General features: G+C 45.3%; 1 protein-coding gene across 4 annotated transcripts in view; it reads left to right on the forward strand.

Annotated features, from left to right (window-relative positions):
- Positions 1–20,436, forward strand: part of MAGI3 (membrane associated guanylate kinase, WW and PDZ domain containing 3) — a 336,183-nt gene that overhangs the window by 222,401 nt on the left and 93,346 nt on the right. For all 4 annotated transcript variants that reach the window (XM_030221928.1, XM_030221929.1, XM_030221930.1 and 1 more), the window contains exons 2-3: positions 10,945–11,061; positions 19,892–20,011. In XM_030221928.1, coding sequence (XP_030077788.1) covers positions 10,945–11,061; positions 19,892–20,011 — 237 coding nt within the window. The remainder of the gene's footprint in view (positions 1–10,944; positions 11,062–19,891; positions 20,012–20,436) is intronic.

Consider the following 20,436-nt stretch of genomic DNA (forward strand, 5'->3'; position numbering starts at 1 on the left):
GGCTTTCATCCACGGCTTTTACACGCAGCTTTTGTACACTCGCATAAAAACAATGAACCTCCAGGGCGTGAAAGTTGCCAGGAAACCCTACAAAAAGAAACTGTAAAAGTCGCCACGGAACGCTGTGGAGGCGCGCGTCCACAGCACATGCAGTTCCGGGCATGTGTCTAGCATAGACGCTTACCCAAGTGACTGTTCTACGCGGGCGCTAGGCACTTTCCCCTACCGAGCTGCTCGCTGAAATTGCGTACAGCTCATTTGCATAAGACTTCCTTTGAGCGTCGCTCGCTATTTTGAACTTGGTAGCTTCTACTGAAGATCTAAGTGCACACGTTTTTTTTTTTTAACAGGGACTTTTGCGCATCAGGGTCCTTGGCCTTTTTTATTTTTTTTCATTTTGTTTACAATTTGGTGTGATTCTACGATGGGTTTCAGCAGCTGTTAGCTCGGGGGGGGGGGGGGGGGGACAAGCTGCGGTCTGTGGGCCGATTGCGGCCCGCCATTACATTTTATCTGGCCCATGAGACCATGGTAAGGGTACACAGAAAACTTCATTAACCAGAGACTCCACTCTAGCAGTTCGTTCCCATCGTTTTTTTTTTAACTTATCACAGAAGGTCTAGGGAGCTCTGTGCATTTTTGATTGGCATTACATGACGTAGCAGCCCCGAGATAGTACCGGCATTCATAGGGCCCCTCTGTGTATAAAAGTTGCCCTCCCCTGTACTGTGTGTGGCTTTATAATTAATCCAGACTATATAAATGTTACTTTTGTGCAGGGAGGAAAGCTTTCACCCTGGAGCCTGTAATGGGAATCATCCAACTGGCATTGCATTGCTCACTTGGACACCCTACTGGAGTAGAGACACAGGTTGGGAGAATAGATAGGAGCAATAATTCTGTTGCCAAGACAGAGGGTGACATTCACGCTAGAGACTGTGTTGGAAAATTAATAGTCAGCGTAAGCACCGAGGTAGCATAACAGATTTTTAATGCTTCTAGAGCAGACGGCGCTGGCTGTGAGCATTTTTTAATTACATGGATAGAAGATTGAAAAATGAGCTTTCTGGTGCCACAGTTGGACTTGGCCCTGAATTTTGAGGGCTGGGGACCTAATTTAGTTTATTTAAGGGGGACTGTTTGACTGAAACGCTTTTTCATGCCATGGTGCGCTCACAAATTTGTATTTTCCTGCTCTGTCCATCCAGTATAAAAAGTTAATCAATCTTCATTTGTTTTTCCTCAATTGATTCTCTGTATACTTCCATTTTCCTGGAAAGAACTTCTCTTTCTTTAACCAAGGTGTTCCCCAAATTCTGGAAACCGTCTTAGCTTCCGCTCCGTAGCCAGAACTCTGGAAGCTTGTCGTTCCAGCGCCTGAGAACGTTCTACGACATCTGTCTTCTGCAGATAATTTAGAATCTTAGGGGTCCTTTTATTAAGGTACGTCAAAACATGGCCTGCGCTGGTGTAGACGCGTATATTGGATGTGCGCAGGTCCATTTTTCAGCACACCTGCAAAAAAAGGCCTTTTTTTTTTTTTTAGCCAAAAATGGACATGCGGCAATATAAAAATTGGCGCGTTTCCATTTTGGGCTTAATACCGTACTGCCACCCATTGACCTAGCAGTAAAGTCTTGCGCGTTAACTACTACTACTACTTAACACTTCTATGGCGCTACAAGGCATAATATGCAGTGCTGTACACCAGGCAGTAACCATCAGCGCGCGTATATTGCCGATTTCCTCCCGGTTAGTGCCGCCCGCCAGAAATTTTCCAGGGTGCATAGTGGGCGTGTGTAGAAAATGAAAGTACTGCCCAGGCCATGCGGTAGCTCAAAATTGATGCGCGTAGGACGCAGCTACGCGGCTTAGTAAAAGGGCCCCTTCGAAAAGTATGCCTGTGAATTTTGGAGATATAGTGGCACACAGAAAAAACAGAGATGTGGCGATCTTTAAGATTTCAATTCTTCACTCTGCCTAGGTTGCTTGTCCTTCGTAAACTGGTGTGTCCCCATGTGCTGCCTAGGGTGATGGGAGTGAAGGCAGTGAAAGGGTCACTAGGTTAGAGAGGGGCTACGTATAGGGCAAGATTGCTTATGGTCTGACATAATATGAAATTTTAGTTCAGCATCATTGCGCTGGTGTTCGTTAGATCTCAATATATGTATACTTGGGAAGAAAGGCAGGAGAGGGGAAATGATAGAGATATATTTAAATACCTCCGTGACATAATGCACAGGAGGTGAGTCTGGTTCTACTGAGAGGAAGCTCTGGAATGAGGGGGTATAGGATGAAGGTGACATGTATTTATTTATTTATTTGGATTTTGCTCACACTTTTTTCACTAGTAGCTCAAGGTGAGTTACATTCAGGTACTCTGGATATTTCTCTGTCCCAGGAGGGCTCACGATCTAAGTTTGTACCTGAAGCAATGGAGGGTTAAGTGATTTGCCAAGATCACAAGGAGCAGCAGTGGGATTTGAACCGGCCACCGATGCTGTAACCACTAGGCCACTCCTCCACTAGCAACATTCCATCTAGAATCTCAAATAGTAGCAACATGCCAGAATCTCAAAAAGTGGCAACATTCCATGTAGAATCTTCAATAGTAGCAACATTCCATATATTTATTTAGATTTTGCTCACACCTTTTTTAGTAGTAACTCAAGGTGAGTCACATTCAGGTACGCTGGGTATTTCCCTGTCCCTGGAGGGCTCTCAATCTAATTTTGTACTGGAGGCAATGACCAAGTGACTTGACCAAGATCACAAGGAGCAGCAGTGGGATTTGAACCTGCCCCATGAAAGGGGACAGGCTAAGGAGTAACCTAAGAAATTACCTCTTTATGGAAATGGAGGTGGGTGTGTGGAATGGCCTGGTGGCGGTGGTAGAGATGTGGACTGAATCTGAAATCAAAAAAGAGCTTGAGACTAGCACATAGGATTAAGGCATGGATGGACAAACTGGATGGGCCACGTAGTCTTCATCTGCTGTCATTTTCGGTTTCTCTGTCCCCACGATCCCCCTGGGTTTTCAGGATTGTCCATTTATTGTATAGAGAGATGTGTTAGCAAATCTTTGGGTATCCTAAAATGTGACTTGTTTGTAGGGTCCTGGAGGGCTGGTTTAGGACCTGCTACTGTAGTGCTGAGTACAAAATGGTGCCTCAGAGATGTATGAGCTTGCTGGGCTTTCAGGGTATCCCAGTGGCTTGGGACCCCTCTGCTTTCCCAGCTGGTGGGGATGCCAAGCCCTGCTAGCCAAAGACCTCTCCTGCCTGAATCTACTACTACTAATTCTAATCCCCGCCCAGAAACGCCAAAAGATCGGCCCGCAAATTCCTCAATCTGAACTTCCCCAGCTGTAAAGGAATAAAATACAAACAGGCTTATGCTACTACCTTTGCGTACAAAAAGCACACAATCTTGGAACGCACTACCCATGGCCCTGAAAACCATAACCAATCTAACCAACTTTCGCAAAGCTTTGAAAACACATCTCTTCAACAAAGCCTACAAAAGTTACCCTCAATGAAACAAATCATTCCTAAACCACCCAAGTACACCAAAAAACACCTCTCACACGACCTTATCTAACACCTTTCCATCTAAATCCTCTTTCACCTTTGCTTAAGATCGACTGTTTTTTAAATCATGTAACGACGTTATCATATCTATACTCTGTAAGCCACATTGAGCCTGCAAAAAGGTGGGAAAATGTGGGGTACAAATACAATAAATAAAAATAATCCTTTCTATAGCGCTACTAGACGTATGCAGAACTGTACTTGGGGCAGTGGAGGGTTACGTGAGCTGTAGTGGGAATTGAACCCAGGTTGCCAGGATCAAAGCCCGCTGCACTAACCATTAGGCCACGCCTCCCAACATAATAAATATACATGAGAAATATTTGCAGCAGCAGTTACTCAGCAGGCTTGCTTCGGCGCTAGTGCCAGCTCTCATTCATTCTCAGACTTGAACTGAGCATGTGCAAAAGCATTCCTGCTGAGTGAGTTCCGCTGCAGGCATGACTTCCCTGCCAAACAAAGATAATATTTTATTCTTGGGGGGGGGGGGGGTATGGGGAGAATATCAGGACCCCATCAGTCCACTTTTGGGAAACCCCCCAAAAGTGGACGTGGCTATTCCCCTGGGGTATCCAGTGAATATTCATGAGTGACACATTTGGTTTAATAATCTGGCTAATTAAAATTCTGGCTTCTGACCCATTACAGTACAAGCATTTGGTGACCGAGTGTCCAGTCAAAGCACTTGAAGTTGCTGTCCAGCGGGCTTGTAGTCTTTTTTTTTTTTTTTTTTTTTTTTTTCTTGTGTCTCTCAAAATTACAATAACTTTGGGCCTGATATTCTGTGACTTATTTCCAGCTAGGAGCTGAAAATTCATCTTTAATTTAGGAACCTAAAAGGTATGCTTTTATATTTAGGCCTGACATTAATTTCCTAGATTTATGTACCTTATGTTGAAAATCAATGCCAGCCTCCTAAGTCCTTTTTTTCCCCCCTGCTCTAAATCCACCCCGGTGCCACCCACTTTTTAGGCTCCTAAATTTAGGAATTCAGTAAGGGGTCCTTTTACAAAGGTGCGCTGAAAAATGGCCTGCGGTAGTGTAGGCGCTGGTTTTGGGCACGTATGGATCCATTTTTCAGCGCTCCTGTAAAAAAAATGCCTTTTTAAAATTTTTGCCGAAAATGGACGTGCAGCAATATAAAAAATTGGCGCCCACGTCCATTTTGGGTCTGAGACCTTACCACCAGCCATTGACTTAGTGGTAAGGTCTTTCACATTAACCATGCAGCAATTGCCTACATGCGTCAAAGTCAGAGCTACTGCCCGATTTTCGCCGCATGCCAGAAAATAAAATATATTTTCTGGCGCATGTAGCAGATGCGCGTAAAAAATGAAATTACTGCACGTGCTATGTGGTAGCCGAGCTGTAACTCCGAATTGGTGTGCATTGGACGCGCGTAGGCACCTACGCGGCTTAGTAAAAGGGACCCTAAGATTGTAAGTTATACATTTAGGTACTCAGCCAATAGTACATTTTCAGGGGGTCTAAGCTGTGGTAAAAATTGGTTGGCGGTAAACACAAAGGCGCCCATAGGGCGACTCGGCGTATACTGCCAGCTGATTTCTACCGCGAGCTAAAAACGTTACTGCAGCTTAGTAAAAGACCCTCTCAAAGAGGCCAATTTAGGAGCATAAATCCTTTGCATATCAGACCTTTTTTGTTTTTTGCTTTTGTGTATTCTTATTTTAAACTACTTCCATCTTACTGAAACGTGGTGAAGGCGGTTAGCTTGGCAGAGTTTAAAAAGGTTTGGACGGTTTCTTAAAGGACAAGTCCATAAACCGCTACTAAATGGACTTGGGAAAAATCCACAATTCCAGGAATAACATGTATAGAATGTTTGTACGTTTGGGAAGCTCGCCAGGTGCCCTTGACCTGGATTGGCCGCTGTCGGGGACAGGATGCTGGGCTTGATGGGCCTTTGGTCTTTTCCCAGTATGGTATTTCTATTGTTGGGCTTAGCCTTTTTCCAGCCAAGTTAGATGGACTTACTGGTTAGCTATGTTCATGGTTATTTTTAACCTTTTACCTCTTATAGTCCCACTTCTACTGCAGTACCTCCAGTAATTCTCCTGAATGGGACCTTTTTATAGGGCAGCCCAGTAAATTAATCATCATCTGTTGATTTTCCTTTGTCATGTGGGGTTCCCCAGGGATCTCTACGTTCACTACTGCTTTTCAATATTTTTCTCAGTCCTCTTGTTACTCTGATTCAGAGCTTTAATATAAAGTTTTTCATTTACGCAGATTATGACACCCTTTTTATTAAGCTGCGTAAGTGTCTGCGCGCTCCAAAATGGAGTTACTGTGTGGCTCTTGCGGTAATTTAATTTTTGGCACGTGTCCAATACGCACGTCCGAAAAATCACTTTTATTTTCGGACTCGCATATCGGACGCGCGTGAGCCTTTACCGCTAAGTCAGTGGCTGGCGGTAAGGTCGCAGACCCAAATTTTTTAGAGTGAGGGATTAGGGGTAGGATGTGTAGTGCAGGAAAACTGTGTTTGACGCCTGTATAAGGAAAGTCTGTACCTCAAACAGGGATGGGGACATGAGTTCCAGTACCCCTGCCCCCAGCTAGCCGCCTGCTTTAAATTTCTGCTGACCTACGGGTCTCAGCTCTCGTGCAGTGTCTTCTCAGGAATCCTATATGGTGATCCATTAATACAACTTGAAACGCATAAAGGAATATTCAGCCAGCGGCGAGCATTTTGCTGACCAGCACCGGCCACTATTCCTGGATATCCAACGCCAAGCCATGTCCAAGGTTCAGCATTCAATATCCAGTTTATGTGGAGTTGGTTAACGTGGAGTCGGCTAACGCATAACCGGTTAAGTTGATATTCAGAACTTAACTGGCTTGGGTTGCCGCATAAAGAAAGGACTGTGTTTTCATGTGATCCCATTTGTGTTCTTATTATGGCCAGTTAAGTGCTAACTCGGCCCTAGGAACGCCTCCAAAATAGCCGGTTTTCACTTAGGCGCTAACCGCTAATTTTTAGTGGTGAATACCGGTTAACTGCCTCTGAAAATTAACAGATGGCCCTAAGCTAGCGATTTAACTGGTAATTTAAATTGTTTCGAATATCGACCAGTTTGTTTTTTAGGAGGTCGCCCCTTCCACCGTCTGAAAAACTTCTGTTTTTTCATTTTTAGAAGCTATTTTTCTTGAATATATTTTAAATCAAACTATTTATTTTTGGTACAAAGAACTCTTTAAAAAGTTTTCCTTTCAGATTTTCTCATTGGCTCCTTGAAAACATATGACCTTTTTTAGAAGAAAAAAAAAATCCCCCTGGATTTTGCCAGACCTTTGAGGTAGACCAGACACATCTGTGATGACTTGAGACCCACTTGAATGAAAGGTTTATATTTAGAGGGTAATTGCTGGACCCCTGGGAACCTAGAGTCATACTTATGGTCAGTGGGGACCACTGGGAGCACAGGGTCATTTTACAGCCATCGACAAGGACCCCTGGGAGCCGAGGGTCATGTTTACAGTTATTAAAGGGTCTTGGTGTAGACCACTGTTTGGAACCTGGTCTTTATTCCTTCAGTATTGACTATCTGATTTTGAGCAAGCATTTAAACTTCAAATGGAAGCACTTTGAGAGGAAGGGACTTATAATCTACTTTCACATACCTCTGCACAAAAGCATGGAATAAACTACCGAATACTATAAAAACAACACGTGACTTGACAGCCTTCAGGAAATTACTGAAAACGCACTTGTTCGAAGAGACTTACAATAAGAATCCTCCTTAACGACTTGATTATTGTATACCTAAACCAACCACTTACTGATCCCTCTGAATTGATTATATTAGTCATATTATCATTATTGGTCATTATATTTTACTGCTTTTTATTATGTGTTATGTAAATCATTCTACAGACCTATCTTCCTTATTTCTTACAGAGTTATATGTTAATTAGAACAAACCTCTTACTCTGTTCATAATTATACCTTTTGTAAACCACATTGAGCCTGCAAATAGGTGGGAAAATGTGGGGTCAAATGCAGCAAATAAATAAATAAATAATCAGGCATACATAAACACTATCTCGCCTAATAGACTTCCTTGGAACCAGTGAAGGGAATTTGAATCTGAGCAATGCTCGGGGAGGGGAGGGGGGAGGTTCTGGGAGATAGGGAAGAAGAGATTTGGGTTAGAGAGTTTAAAGAATATGTTCCATGGTGTTACCTTCTGATATAAGGAAGTTTCTGGATGATGTATGGTAATATCATTAAGTATCTATAGAAGCATAACAACTTGAGTAGAGGGGGGGATGGTGTGTAAAGGGGGTCGGGGGGGGGGGAGAAAAAGTTGTTAAACCACAAATCTGATGGCTGATCTGCACTTTCTTTAACTTTGAAACACGAGAGGTTACTTTGCGTTGTTTAAATGTGTAATTATATGGTTTATTGCCTTTGTATCATGTCATCAATAAAAATATTGAAACATAAATAATCAGGCAATTTTATGTTGTGACTCATTTTGATAGCACTACATAGGTCACTGGTATTACGTTTTCTATGCTGTATTTTTAGCGTTCAACAGGTTAAGGCTTTCCATTTCCATTTCTTCCCACTCTTCCCCCATAGAAGGGCTCAAGTTTTCTCTACTGTTTGTCAAGATCTGGAAACAAATCGTATACATAAAAAGCTTTCCATCTACTCAAGACCTGTGGCACTTTGAAGTGTACATGATTGCAGCTCACAAAGTTCAGTGAAATTGTGTTAGCCTGCATTCTGGAAAGATGACTGAATGCAGTAGGTTATTTCACATTCCGAAATTTGAAACGGAGAAACTGTAACCTTGTGCTCAATGGGGCCAGTAGCTATCGGCAGTAAAGATCAGTTTGCCAACGGTACTTGACGTGAGAATCTTAAGGGAGTACTAGTGAAGGTCAACCCCACCTTGGCCAAAACGTGAGTCTTTATTACGTGTTGAGAAACATGACAAGTGCAAACAAACATACAGCAGGATACTTGATCAAATACAAATAAAATGATGGAGAGAACTAAACAGAGTAATCCTAAACCAACTAAAGGATATTCTCAATTAAAGAAACACAGAAGCGAACGTACACTTCCAACATTTATAACGGAATTTCAGAGTAAAATCCCCTCCCAATAAGCACCAAACTCCCACCCCAAACCCCCACAGAACAGTCAATTAACCAAACAGTCTCCTAATAATTAGAAAAAAAAAAAACCACCCTCCCACCCCAACCTACCAAACCCCTCAACAGGAGCAGTTTCTCAGAAAAGGGTCCCAAATAGCTTCCCATTTAGCCAAGGTATGACAACATGCGGCCCAAAGTCGAACCCATTTTAAGGGGGAGGGGGAAGGTAATCTTCTTAAACCTCATACAGATTAAAAAAGAAATAATAATCCCAGAAAACCTAGTTTAGACGGTTATGTTAGGGTGTGTTGTTTTTATTTTAATCTAGTGGTTATGGTCTTTTTAAGATTGTCTGTCTCCATATGCTTTATGACAAAGATCTCAGTATGTATACCGTGGAAGAGGGGAGATATGATACAAGCATTTAAATACCTACATGGCAAAAATGCACAGGAGGTGAATCTCTTTCAATTGAAAGGAAGCTCTAGAACGAGGAGACAGACAATGAAGGTGAAAGAGGTTAGATTCAGGAGTAACCTCAGGAAATACTCCTTCATGGAAAGGGTGGTGAATTCATGGAACAGCCTTCTGATTTGAAGTGGTGGAAGTGAAAACAGTATCTGAATTCAAGAGAGATTGGGACAAGTATCTCTAAGGGAGTGATAGGAAGAGTAGATGACATGGATGGGCAGACTGGATAGGCCACATGGTCTTTAGCTGCCTATATTTTTCTATGACCGATGGCTTACTAATGGGTTTCTTGATATTCTTCAGTTAAGGCATTGATATAAATTAGTTCAGCCAGATTTTAAAGTACTTTAGCTGACAATATCTCCCTCTCGCCACACACACTCTCTTCATATTTAGGTGGGGGGGGGGGGGGGGGGGCTGCTGCCACCTTAGCCAAAGTAGAATTTGTATTAGACATTTATTTATTCATACATACAATCTTATATTCCACAATTATCCTAAAACAAGTTTCGGATCAATGTGGCTTACAATTACAAGAGGGATTACAATGAGGGGCATAATCGAAAGGAGCGCCCACGTTTTCCTGAGGACGTTCCGGCGAAGGGGCGGGGAAACCCGTATTATCGAAGCAAGATGGGCGTCCATCTTTCATTTCGATAATACGGTTGGGGACACCCAAATCTTGACATTTAGGTCATCCCTAGAGATGGTCGTCCTTAGACTTGGTAGTTTCTGATTTTCGGCGATAATGGAAACCAAGGACGCCCATCTCAGAAACGACCAAATGCAAGCCCATTCGTAGTGCATTGGCCCCCCTGACATGTCAGGATACCAACCGGGCACCCTAGGGGGCACTGCAATGAACTTCAGAAAAAGCTCCCAGGTACATAGCTCCTTTACCTTGTGTGCTGAGCCCCCCCAAAACCCACTCCCCACAACTGTACACCACTACCATAGCCCTTACGGGTGAAGGGGGGCACCTAGAAGTGGGTACAGTGGATTTCTGGTGGGTTTTGGAGGGCTCACGTTTACCACTACAAGTCTAACAGGTAAGGGGAGGATGGGCCTGGGTTCACCAGCCTGAAGTGCACTGAACCCACTAAAACTGCTCCAGGGACCTGCATACTGCTGCGATGGGCCTGAGTATGACATTTGAGGCTGGCACAAAATATTTTTAAACTATGTTTTGAGGGTGGGAGGGGGTTAGTGACCACTGGGGGGAGTAAGGGAAGGTCATCCCCGATTCCCTCTGGTGGTCATCTGGTCAGTTTGGGCACCTATTCGTGGCTTGGTCATAACAAAAAAAGGACCAAGTAAAGTCGTCCAAGTGCTCGTCAGGGACGCCCTTTTTTTTTTTTCGATTATGGGTCGAGGACGCCCATGTGTTAGGCACGCCCAAGTCCCGCCTTCGCTATGCCTCAGACACGCCCCCAGGAACTTTGTTCGCTCCCGCGACGGAAAGCAGTTGGGGACGCCCAATATCGGCTTTCGGTTATGCCGATTTGGGCGACCCTGGGAGAAGGACGCCCATCTTCCGATTTGTGTCGAAAGATGGGCGTCCTTCTCTTTCGAAAATAAGCCTGAATGTGATGCTGCGTTGGGGAACAATTAATGATTTATGGGTTTAATCGTAAGCTTTCTTAAATAGATGTGTTTCTAGTTCTTTTCTGAACTGGAAATAGTTTGTTAATGTTTCTTATGGCCTGGGGGGGATTGATATATTGATATATATTTTTGTATGTGTTTCCAGGAAAAGTGATCAACAAAGACCTGCGTCATTACCTGAGTCTACAGTTCCAGAAGGGATCTATTGACCATAAACTCCAACAAGTGATCAGGGACAACCTGTACCTGAGAACTATCCCATGTGAGTAATGTGATACAGTAAATCTTTGCCCTTGTTAGCCCTCCTTCAGAGCAAGCTGCTGAGATCAGGTGTAATACTATGAAAAATTACAAGAGGACCTTACGAGACTGGGAGACTGGGCGTCTAAATGGCAGATGATGTTTAATGCGAGGCGTGCTGAAAAGTGGACCTGCTCGAGTCCAATACACACGTCTACACCAGTGCAGGCCATTTTTCAGTGCACCTTAGTGAAAGGACCCCTGAGTTTGGTTTCACTCCAGCTGACCACCACTCCGGCTGCATCTATTCTCTCCTAAATTTCTGGCCTGCCTCTGATTTCACACTGCACATGGCCCTGAGTCTGTAAGCAGCATGCACTTTTATCCCTGCTGTTGAAAATAATGTTTTTTGTCTTTTGTCAACTTTTCATTGTTATTCCCAGCCTGAATGGGGTGCTCCTGATTTCCATTAAATCACGCTGAAAGGCTGCGGGATCTTAAAACGTTGGCATATGTTATTGGGCAGTTCAATATTTAGCTTAATGGAAAAGGAAGAGACGGTGACATCAATAAGCATCAAGGACACTGCAGATAAGAAATGCACAGAGGCCGGCTTTGGAAGCGAGATCTGTTCTTCTGCATCGCATCAACCCCTGGCGTTGACACACACTTCAAGGGGCTTTATCAGGACCGAAAATGAAAGATATATCAATGTAGTTATGATGGGAGGTAGAGGGTGAGGGCCCCTTCTCTCCCTGCATATTATATAAAGCAGTCTTGTTGATGTCCGATTTTTGCCATCGGTATCCCACCACTAAACCGGTTTTCTAGGTCAGTTCCCACCCACCAATTCCCATCTGGACAATTTCCCCCTAGGACAATTCCCACCCATAACCCCAAAAATACAAAACACGCTAGGACAGCTAATCTCCCTCCCTTTTCTCTTCCACATCGTTTTGGGGGCCAGTACCCCCTCACACCCCACCACAACATTATCTTTTACACATCCTTTTCCCCTTCCAGACATGCAGTTCATGTGGGGGGGGGGGGGGGGAAATGCCTCCTCCCACGCACCCCCACAAACTAGGTTTCAACCTAATTCATGTTTAATCTGGGATCTAAATGACATAAATAAATAAATTAATTAATACAAACTGCAGTTCATGGAGTGGGGGCAATGCCCCCCCCCCCCAAAAAAAAAAAAACTAGGTTTCAACCTAATTCATGTTTAATCTGGGATCTAAATGACATAAATAAATTAATACAAACTGCAGTTCATGGAGTGGGGGCAATGCCCCCCCACCCCTCAAACTAGGTTTCAACCTAATTCAGCCCCTCAAAATGACACACCGATTATGATTTATAACAAATTACTACTCCAGCTATGAAAAGTTATTCCGTTATTAGCAGTGCAATTTTTCTAGCAAAAAAGGTGCTGACACTCAAATGCCAGGCCACCCTTCAGGGGATGGGGTGATCACTAAGGGACCCACCTCACAATAGCCAGGCCCCCTGCAACCAGTCACAGAATCTATGACAAGGCAGAATTGGTGTGTAGAGCCTGAGCTCTTTCATTAAAACTTGGGGACCATGGGTCAATTTTAGCAGACAGTGGAAAAGGTGCCGGTACTCAGTACCCCCCAAGTACCCCCTCAAAAAAAGCCCTTCTAAAGAGTGACAAGATTCCATGCAGCATTTCAAAGAATAGCAAGATTCTGGAATCTTAAAGAGTGACAAGATTCCATGCAGAATCTCAGAGAGTAGCAACATTCCATGTAGAACCCCAAGGAATAGCAAGATTCTGGGATCCTAAAAAGCAGTGTGTTTTTTTTTCTAGCGAAAAAGGTGCCGGTACTCAAATGCCAGGCCACCCTTCAGGGGGTGGGGTGATCACTGAGGGACCCACCCCACAATAGCCAGGCCCCCTGCAACCAGTCACAGAATCTATGACAAGGCAGAATTGGTGTGTTGAGCCTGAGCTCTTTCATTAAAACTTGGGGTCCATGGGTCAGTTTTAGCAGACACTGGAAAAGATGCCGGTACTCAGTACCCCCGAGTACCCCCTCAAAAAAAGCCCTGGTTATTATATGTTCTCTGTGTACATCCGTTTGCTGCTCTAACCTCCTTGTTTCAGACGCTGTAAAAAAAAAAAAAAGCAGCACCACCAGGACTTATGGGACCCGATAGATGAAGCTACAGTCAATAATTAAAAAAAAAAAAAAAAAGGCTAGGGAGGGTGGGAAATGTCTGGGGGGGAGGGGGAGGGAGGGAAGTCCTTGATGGGAACTCACCTGATGCCACTAAACCTGTATTGTACCAAAGCTTTGCCCCTCATTCCCCCCACCACTAAATATCCTCTGTGTTTATCCCTGGATTTACATCTCACCACCCGAAACTAAAGACCCCTCCTGCTAATTTCACCCATTACTCCCTGCTGGGTAAGTGCAAAGAACTAAGGCCACAAAACTTTAACGACCCTTTAAGAAAATTTCAGCTGTAGCATGCATTAAAGGCCATTTTCCAACAACGCTAGCAGCTAACGAAAACGGAATGCAAACGAGTCACTTCTAATTGAAATGTGAACAATTCGCAATGCACTAACCATACCGACGATTGCAACCGAATCATTTACCGTGATATATTTAACGTGAAGTCAGACCTGTCGTTAAGGCCTGAGCTGTCATACAGACACTGCTCCCCACTTCTCCCTGAAGCATAAAAATCCAAGCTGGCATGTTTGAAAATAAAAATAAAACCCACACAAACATGTGGCTCCCCGTTTCCCCCTGCATAAAATTGAAAAAAAACCCTACGTAGGTAGCTTACGTCAGAGGACGGTAGGCCCAGGAAGAACGGAGGGACGTCGGAGGAGGCATCACTGATCGCCGATCAGCTGTTCTTGCCCGTGCAGCGCCTTCATACAGAGGTGAGAGGCGCTGCGCGGGCCTTGGTAAGGCGGAGGGGGAGGAGCGGCAGCGACAACCTCAAGGGGGCGGGGCATGGGGCGGAGGATGGCGGGAGGCGGAGCTGTGTGGGAGAAGGAGAAATAGAGAGAGAGGAAGGGAGGGGGGCCGTGGCTGCTACAGTTTGGAGTTTTCTTTTGATTTTTTATTTAATACAGGGGGAAGCGAGGAGCAGCGTCGACCTCGGGCCGGGGGGGGGGGGGGCAAGAGCGTCCATACAGGACGCTGCTGACGAGCGCCTTTGCCCCCTCCCGATCCTCAGCTTCTTTGACGTTTTTTGGCATGCGCAGAGCAGCCACCATAACGCTTTGCTGCTCTGCGCATGTTTTACGGGCACATTAACGATGGGGATTACACTTCTTTAATGCATTCGACTTTTGTTTACCGAACCGAACATGTGGAACTTGTTTTTTTACTGCATTCTTCGTTTTTTTCAACTTCGGTAAGGACTTTTACGTTTTGATTTTTTTTTTAACGTATGGTTGATGCATCTGGGCCTAAATTCAGTGTTTGGATGTTCTGTGATTTACATGTTCGTGTGAAAACCTTTTTAACAATGCACAGATTTGGCTTTATGTCCATTAATTTGATTTTGCATTCATGAACTATTTTAAAGCATACTAATAAACGCACTTTCCTGCTCTCCACCATTAAGGACCCCTCCTCCAGTGTTTTCTGAAATTGCTAGCTTCCTTTCCTGAGAAGTTATCTCATTCCCCATCAGCCTTTCTTGAAGACAAGTTCCCTTACGATACCCCATTGGTGTCTCTTCAGCCCTTCATCTTTATTCTTGTCCATAGAGATGTGCTGTCACTTGTTCCATTTCGTTTGTTGTGTGTCACAGTGGCGTAGCTATGTGGGGCCTGAGGGGGCCCGGGCCCCCGTAGATTTGGCCCTGGCCCCCTGCCCCACGATCCCCTTCAACCCCCCTCCCGCCACCAACTCTCCCCCGCCGTCGCCGCCCGCCCTGTCACCGCAAATGATACCTTTTTTGAAGAAGTTCCGGCGATCAGCTGTTTCGCCGGTGTCGAAACAGCTGATCGCCGGAACTTCATTGAAGAAAGGCGCTACTTGAGCGCGGAAGGAAGTCTCTCTTCAAAAAAGGTATCATTTGCGGCGACGGGGCGGGCGGCGACGGCGGGGGAGAGTTGGTGGCGGGAGGGGGGTTGAAGGGGATAGTGGGCAGGGGGGGTCCGATGTGGTGGCGGCGGCGGTGGCTCGGGGGGGGGGGCAGCTAAACAGTGCCCCCCCCACCTCGGGCTCTGGCCCCCCCTCCTGGCGAGGTCTGGCTACGCCCCTGGTGTGTCACATCAAAATAAAAATGGTCCTCAGTGTGCATTAACAGATTAGGGTCATGGGTTTGATATTCTGCCTTTCTGTGCTTCAACCAAAGTAGTTTACATATAATATATGCAGGTATTTTTTTTTTTTTTAGCGGATCCAATTATAGCCACATGAGGATACATACAGGGCCTCTGAGATAGACAGCCAAGCCTGGGGCAGGACCACCCCACCCCCTTACCTTCCTGTGTCTACTCCTCCCTCGATCTGTCCTCTCCTGCTCTTCTGTGCTGGGACCTGAGCTATCTCATTAATGCAATCACCCGGGTCCCCACACATAGAAGCAGGAAAGAGACAGACCTGGAAGCAGGCAGGCAGGAAGAAGGTTCTGCTCCCTCGAAACCTTGCTGGCGCCAGGGGAAGATGATTTTGGCAGGATGCTAAGGCATTAAAAAAAATAGGGTGGAGTTTAAACTGTATAACGATGTCCTGTCTGACCGTTAGTGCCAGGGTTGTCCGTGGGCAGTCAGGGCAGAGCTGGGAGTTAACTGTCCTAAGTTAACTGAGTAGTTGGGTAGCGCCTCTGAATATTGGTAATACCCAGGTAACTTTCCGTAGGCCGCCCAATACCCAGATATTTAGTACTGGTCAGAGGCATAGCCAGTCATCAATTTGGTGGGGGGGGGGGGGGGGGGGGGAGGAGTCCTGAGCCCAAAGTGTGGGGGGGGACATGCCTTGCCTCCCTGCTTCTATCCACCCCTTCCACAACCCCACATAACTGGGTTGGCGGGGGTCCCCGAGCTGTACCAGCAGAAGCCTTCCTCCAGCAATGTTCATCGCCATGCTGAGTGCCCTGCTCTTCCCCCCCCCCCCCCCCATACATGCTCTGTTTTAATGAAAACTAGCAGGCTTTGTGGGAGGGGGGGCAATCAAAATTGGGGAGGGGCCCAGACCCCCAAGGCCCCCCCATGGCTGTGCCACTGGTGCTGGCACCTGAATATTGCCCCCTAACTTGATACAAAACTTCTCAGAGGAAGAGAAAAACTGAGCTGAGCGACTGAGAGGCTCCATGTTTTAGTGGAGGGCAGTGGCGATCCTAGCCGGCATGACACCCGGGGCGGAGTGCCGATGCGGCCCCCCCCTCCCGGCGAAATGACCCCCCCCCCCCCCGGGTGCACGCCACTGGGGGGGGGGGGGTGCCGCGGTGCGCGCCTGTCAGCTGAGTTCGCTAACTTCGCTGCAGCTCCCTCTGCCCCGGAACAGGAAGTAACCTGTTCCGGGGCAGAGGGAGCTGCAGCGAAGTTAACGAAGTCAGTGAACTCAGCTGACAGGCGCACGCCACGGCACCCTCCCCAGCGGCGTGCACCCGGGGTGGACCGCCCCCACCGCCCCCCCCTTGGTACGCCACTGGTGAAGGGAGTTTGATCAGGAGGCCGGTCTGCAGGTGAGAGCCGGGAGGGAACAGCAGTACCCTTGGTGTTGGACCCGCCTCTCCATACCATAAATGGAAACAAAAGAGCGTTCAGGAATTCACTGGCGTAAAAATCTGCAGCCAGTTCCGTGCTAAAATGTTAGACCATTTTGGACTTGTTTATCTCTCCTCTATTTTTCTTTTTCTCACCTTTATTTCTCTGTTTAACTATTATATGTGTATTTTCTCTGGTTTGGCGTTAGCCTTTCCAGTCTCTTGTAAGCCACCTTGAGCCTGCATTCTGTGGGAAAAGGTGGGGTATAAGTGCTCTAAAATAAAATAAATAAATATAGCTGTTTCCCTACAGTTTTAATGGTATAATTATTCTAAATATGAAACCTTGTGGTTTTTCAGGTAGGTACTAATCATTGCAGGCTCCTTTAAAAAAAAAAAAAATTATTTTGTATTTATTAAGTTTCCATTTATAACAAAGAGACAATCATTGATAAGATACACCAATATCTGAATAAAAATACCATGAAAAGGAACTAAATGAATAAGAAAAAATGAGAGAGAAAAAAAGGGATAAGTGGAAATAACACTTTTTTCTTATAATACCAACATAATTGGGTATAACAGTCCACAAATAAGAGGAGAGAAATACCAAGATGTTAATAATACCATTGGAAGTTGATTTACATAGTAACATAGTAGATCACGGCAGAAAAAGATCTGCACGGTCCATCCAGTCTGCCCAAGAAGATAAATACATATGTGCTACTTTTTTATTTGTACTGTCCTCTTCAGTGCACAGACCGTATAAGTCTGCCCAGCACTATTCCCGCCTCCCAACCACCAACCCCGCCTCCCAACCACCGGCTCTGGCACAGACCGTATAAGTCTGCCCAGCACTATCCCCGCCTCCCACCACCGGCTCTGGCACAGACCGTATAAGTCTGCCCAGCACTATCCCCGCCTCCCACCACCGGCTCTGGCACAGACCATTTAAGTCTGCCCAGCACTATCCCCGCCGCCCAACCACCAGCCCTGGCACAGACCGTATAAGTCTGCCCAGCACTAGCCCCGCCTCCCAACCACCAGCTCTGCCACCCATTCTAGGCTAAGCTCCTGAGGATCCCTTCCTTCTGCACAGGATTCCTTTATGTTCATCCCACGCATGTTTGTATTCCGTTACCGTTTTCATCTCCACCACCTCCCACGGGAGGGCATTCCAAGCATCCACCACCCTCTCCATGAAAAAATACTTCCTGACATTCTTCTTGAGTCTGCCCCCCTTCAATCTCATTTCATGCCCTCTCTGTAGAACTAGTCCAGAAGAAATAAGCAGGAGGTAACCCCTATTTATTAGACCGCTTCATATCTAAGGCTGTTCCTTGTCGCTCTGCATATTAAGAAAACTGCGTAATTGTTCTGGTTCAAAGAAAACATCTCTCTTGCCTTCAAATAACAACAAACATTTTCAAGGAAATCTCAATTGAAAACATGCTTTTAACGCAATAGATTCTTGTTTCATATCCGAAAACCTCTTTCTTCTTTGTTGTGTCCATCTGGAAATATCAGGGAATATTGAAACGTTACTTCCTTTAAATTCTGGCTGAATATTTTTGAAATATAGTCTTAGTAGAGCCCTCTTTATCTTGGAGGAATACGAATGACCCAACTAGAGTTGCCCTGGTTTCAATGTTCTCTATAGATTGTTCCAGAAAATCTGTGACATTTAATGTTCCCACAAGGTTATCCTGCCGCGTTGAAACCATTTGTTGTTGCTTTAATTTCAAATCCAAATTAGTCAGTCTCTGCAAAGGTGGAAGAGAAGGTTCTGAATATTTATAAACCTCTCTTAGGAATTTTATGAACACGTCTCTCGGAGTGACATATTGAGATTGTGGAAAATTCAGTATACGAAGATTCAAATTTCTAGATGAGTTCTCGACGTTTTCAATTTTTCGATAAAGCAATAACCGATCTTCAGAGACTTGAGCCTGTTCTAAATACTTTACTAACATCTTTTTCTAAGTTCGACTGTTTACTCAAAACGCCTTCAACCTTTTCTTTTCAAGTTCTTATTTGAGTTGTATTATTTAATGAAACAGAGATAAAGGATGTACAGACCTTACGCAAGGATTCAAGGGCAGACCAGATTGATTCCAGCGAGATTTCAGAAGGCCTTAACTAACGGTCGAACCGCCATAGTACACAGAGAAATTTCTCCTTGTAGATCGATATTTGTATTCGCGTTTGCCGTTGTGTCGCCAGACGTCATTAATGAAAGTCGCTGTACTCTCTCTCCTTCCACCCAGACGTTTTCATTACCCGCTTCCATTGAGGGAATGCGCCACCCCTTCAAGTCTGTTTTTTTTTCTCCAGCACTCGGTACAGCAGTTCCGTCCGGTTGCGGGGGAGGAGGAGTAGCAGGTCCCTAAGGGGCTGAGTGATAAATCGCTCTCCTGACCCTGGCTCTTCCTTGCCCCGGTAGCGGAAACGTCCGTGAACGGGGTTGAAACCAAAAATGAGGAGATAGACGACTGTCCCGGTAAGGAGGGTATTTGCTTCAGGAGGGGTGGTCCCTTTGGTTTACCCTTCCTTTTCGGCATATTTTGAAGAGAAATAAGGTATATTTTTAGTATTCAAAGGGAGCGTCTCTCTCACACATCCTGCTTAGTCGCCCTTGCAGGCTCCTATACATATCCCAGTTTGATTCTCCTGCTCTGTAGATTTGGGCTTTTTATGATGGTTCATCATATGACTGCGTGTTTCCCCTGACAAAATAGGGATTCCTAATGTGACACTTGGCTGGGTAGCCATTATGGTGGAAAGTGGCTTTATGTGGGGATGTACCTGCTGCCTTTACAGCTGAGCTGGTTGAGGACTGTGTATGTAGAGAGAAAAGTAGGAAGTCAGTAGGGGGGGGGGGGGGGGGTTACCTGAGGATAGTGAGAGAAAGCCCAGGTACTAGGACACTGCTAGAGGTGGGAGAATTGGTAGCTCTGAGTCTATAAATTTCTTATGTACCATCATATTCTAAGAAATGCATTGAGCCTGGCTGAATGCCGAGACCAGCAGTACAGGATAACCATCAAGGTAAGGTAATTTTCTAAAGCAGCATGCGCAACAACAACAAAAAAGAAAACTGAATTGCCTACATGTGATTTATTTATTTATTTTTACTATTTCAGGCACAACTAGGACACCGAGAGATGGGGAGGTTCCTGGGGTTGATTATAACTTCATTACCGTGGAACAGTTCAGAGCGCTGGAGGAGAGCGGGGCCTTGCTGGAAAGTGGAACATACGAAGGTGTGTTGGGAAACACAAAATTATATGTGACTGTAACAGTTACCACTTGTTTCTTAGTACTAAGCCTGTGTGGAAATGCTGGAAGGATTATGCATTTGTGTGTCCCTCGGAGATGCAGAAGTTTTTGCATATTTTGTTTTAACTGTTCATTCCAAATTGATAGTTTTTCATAAATACAACTGGGCAGTATTTTGCCAACAGTAGTCAGCTGAATGAGGCTCCAGAATGCGTCGGGGATTATTTGAATATGCTGCTTATAGCTCATTTAACACTTAGCATTATGTTCTTGAATCTAGCGTAGCTGTGCAGGCACAGACACGGGATGTAGACCCGTGCCCGCACACGTGCCAGCCCAGATACGCAAACTGCTTTTACCACAAGTTCCAGAGCTTAACATAAGAGTAGCCATAGTTGTCAGACCAATG

This window comes from Microcaecilia unicolor, chromosome 12 (assembly GCF_901765095.1).
Source record: "Microcaecilia unicolor chromosome 12, aMicUni1.1, whole genome shotgun sequence".
Taxonomy (NCBI): domain Eukaryota; kingdom Metazoa; phylum Chordata; class Amphibia; order Gymnophiona; family Siphonopidae; genus Microcaecilia; species Microcaecilia unicolor.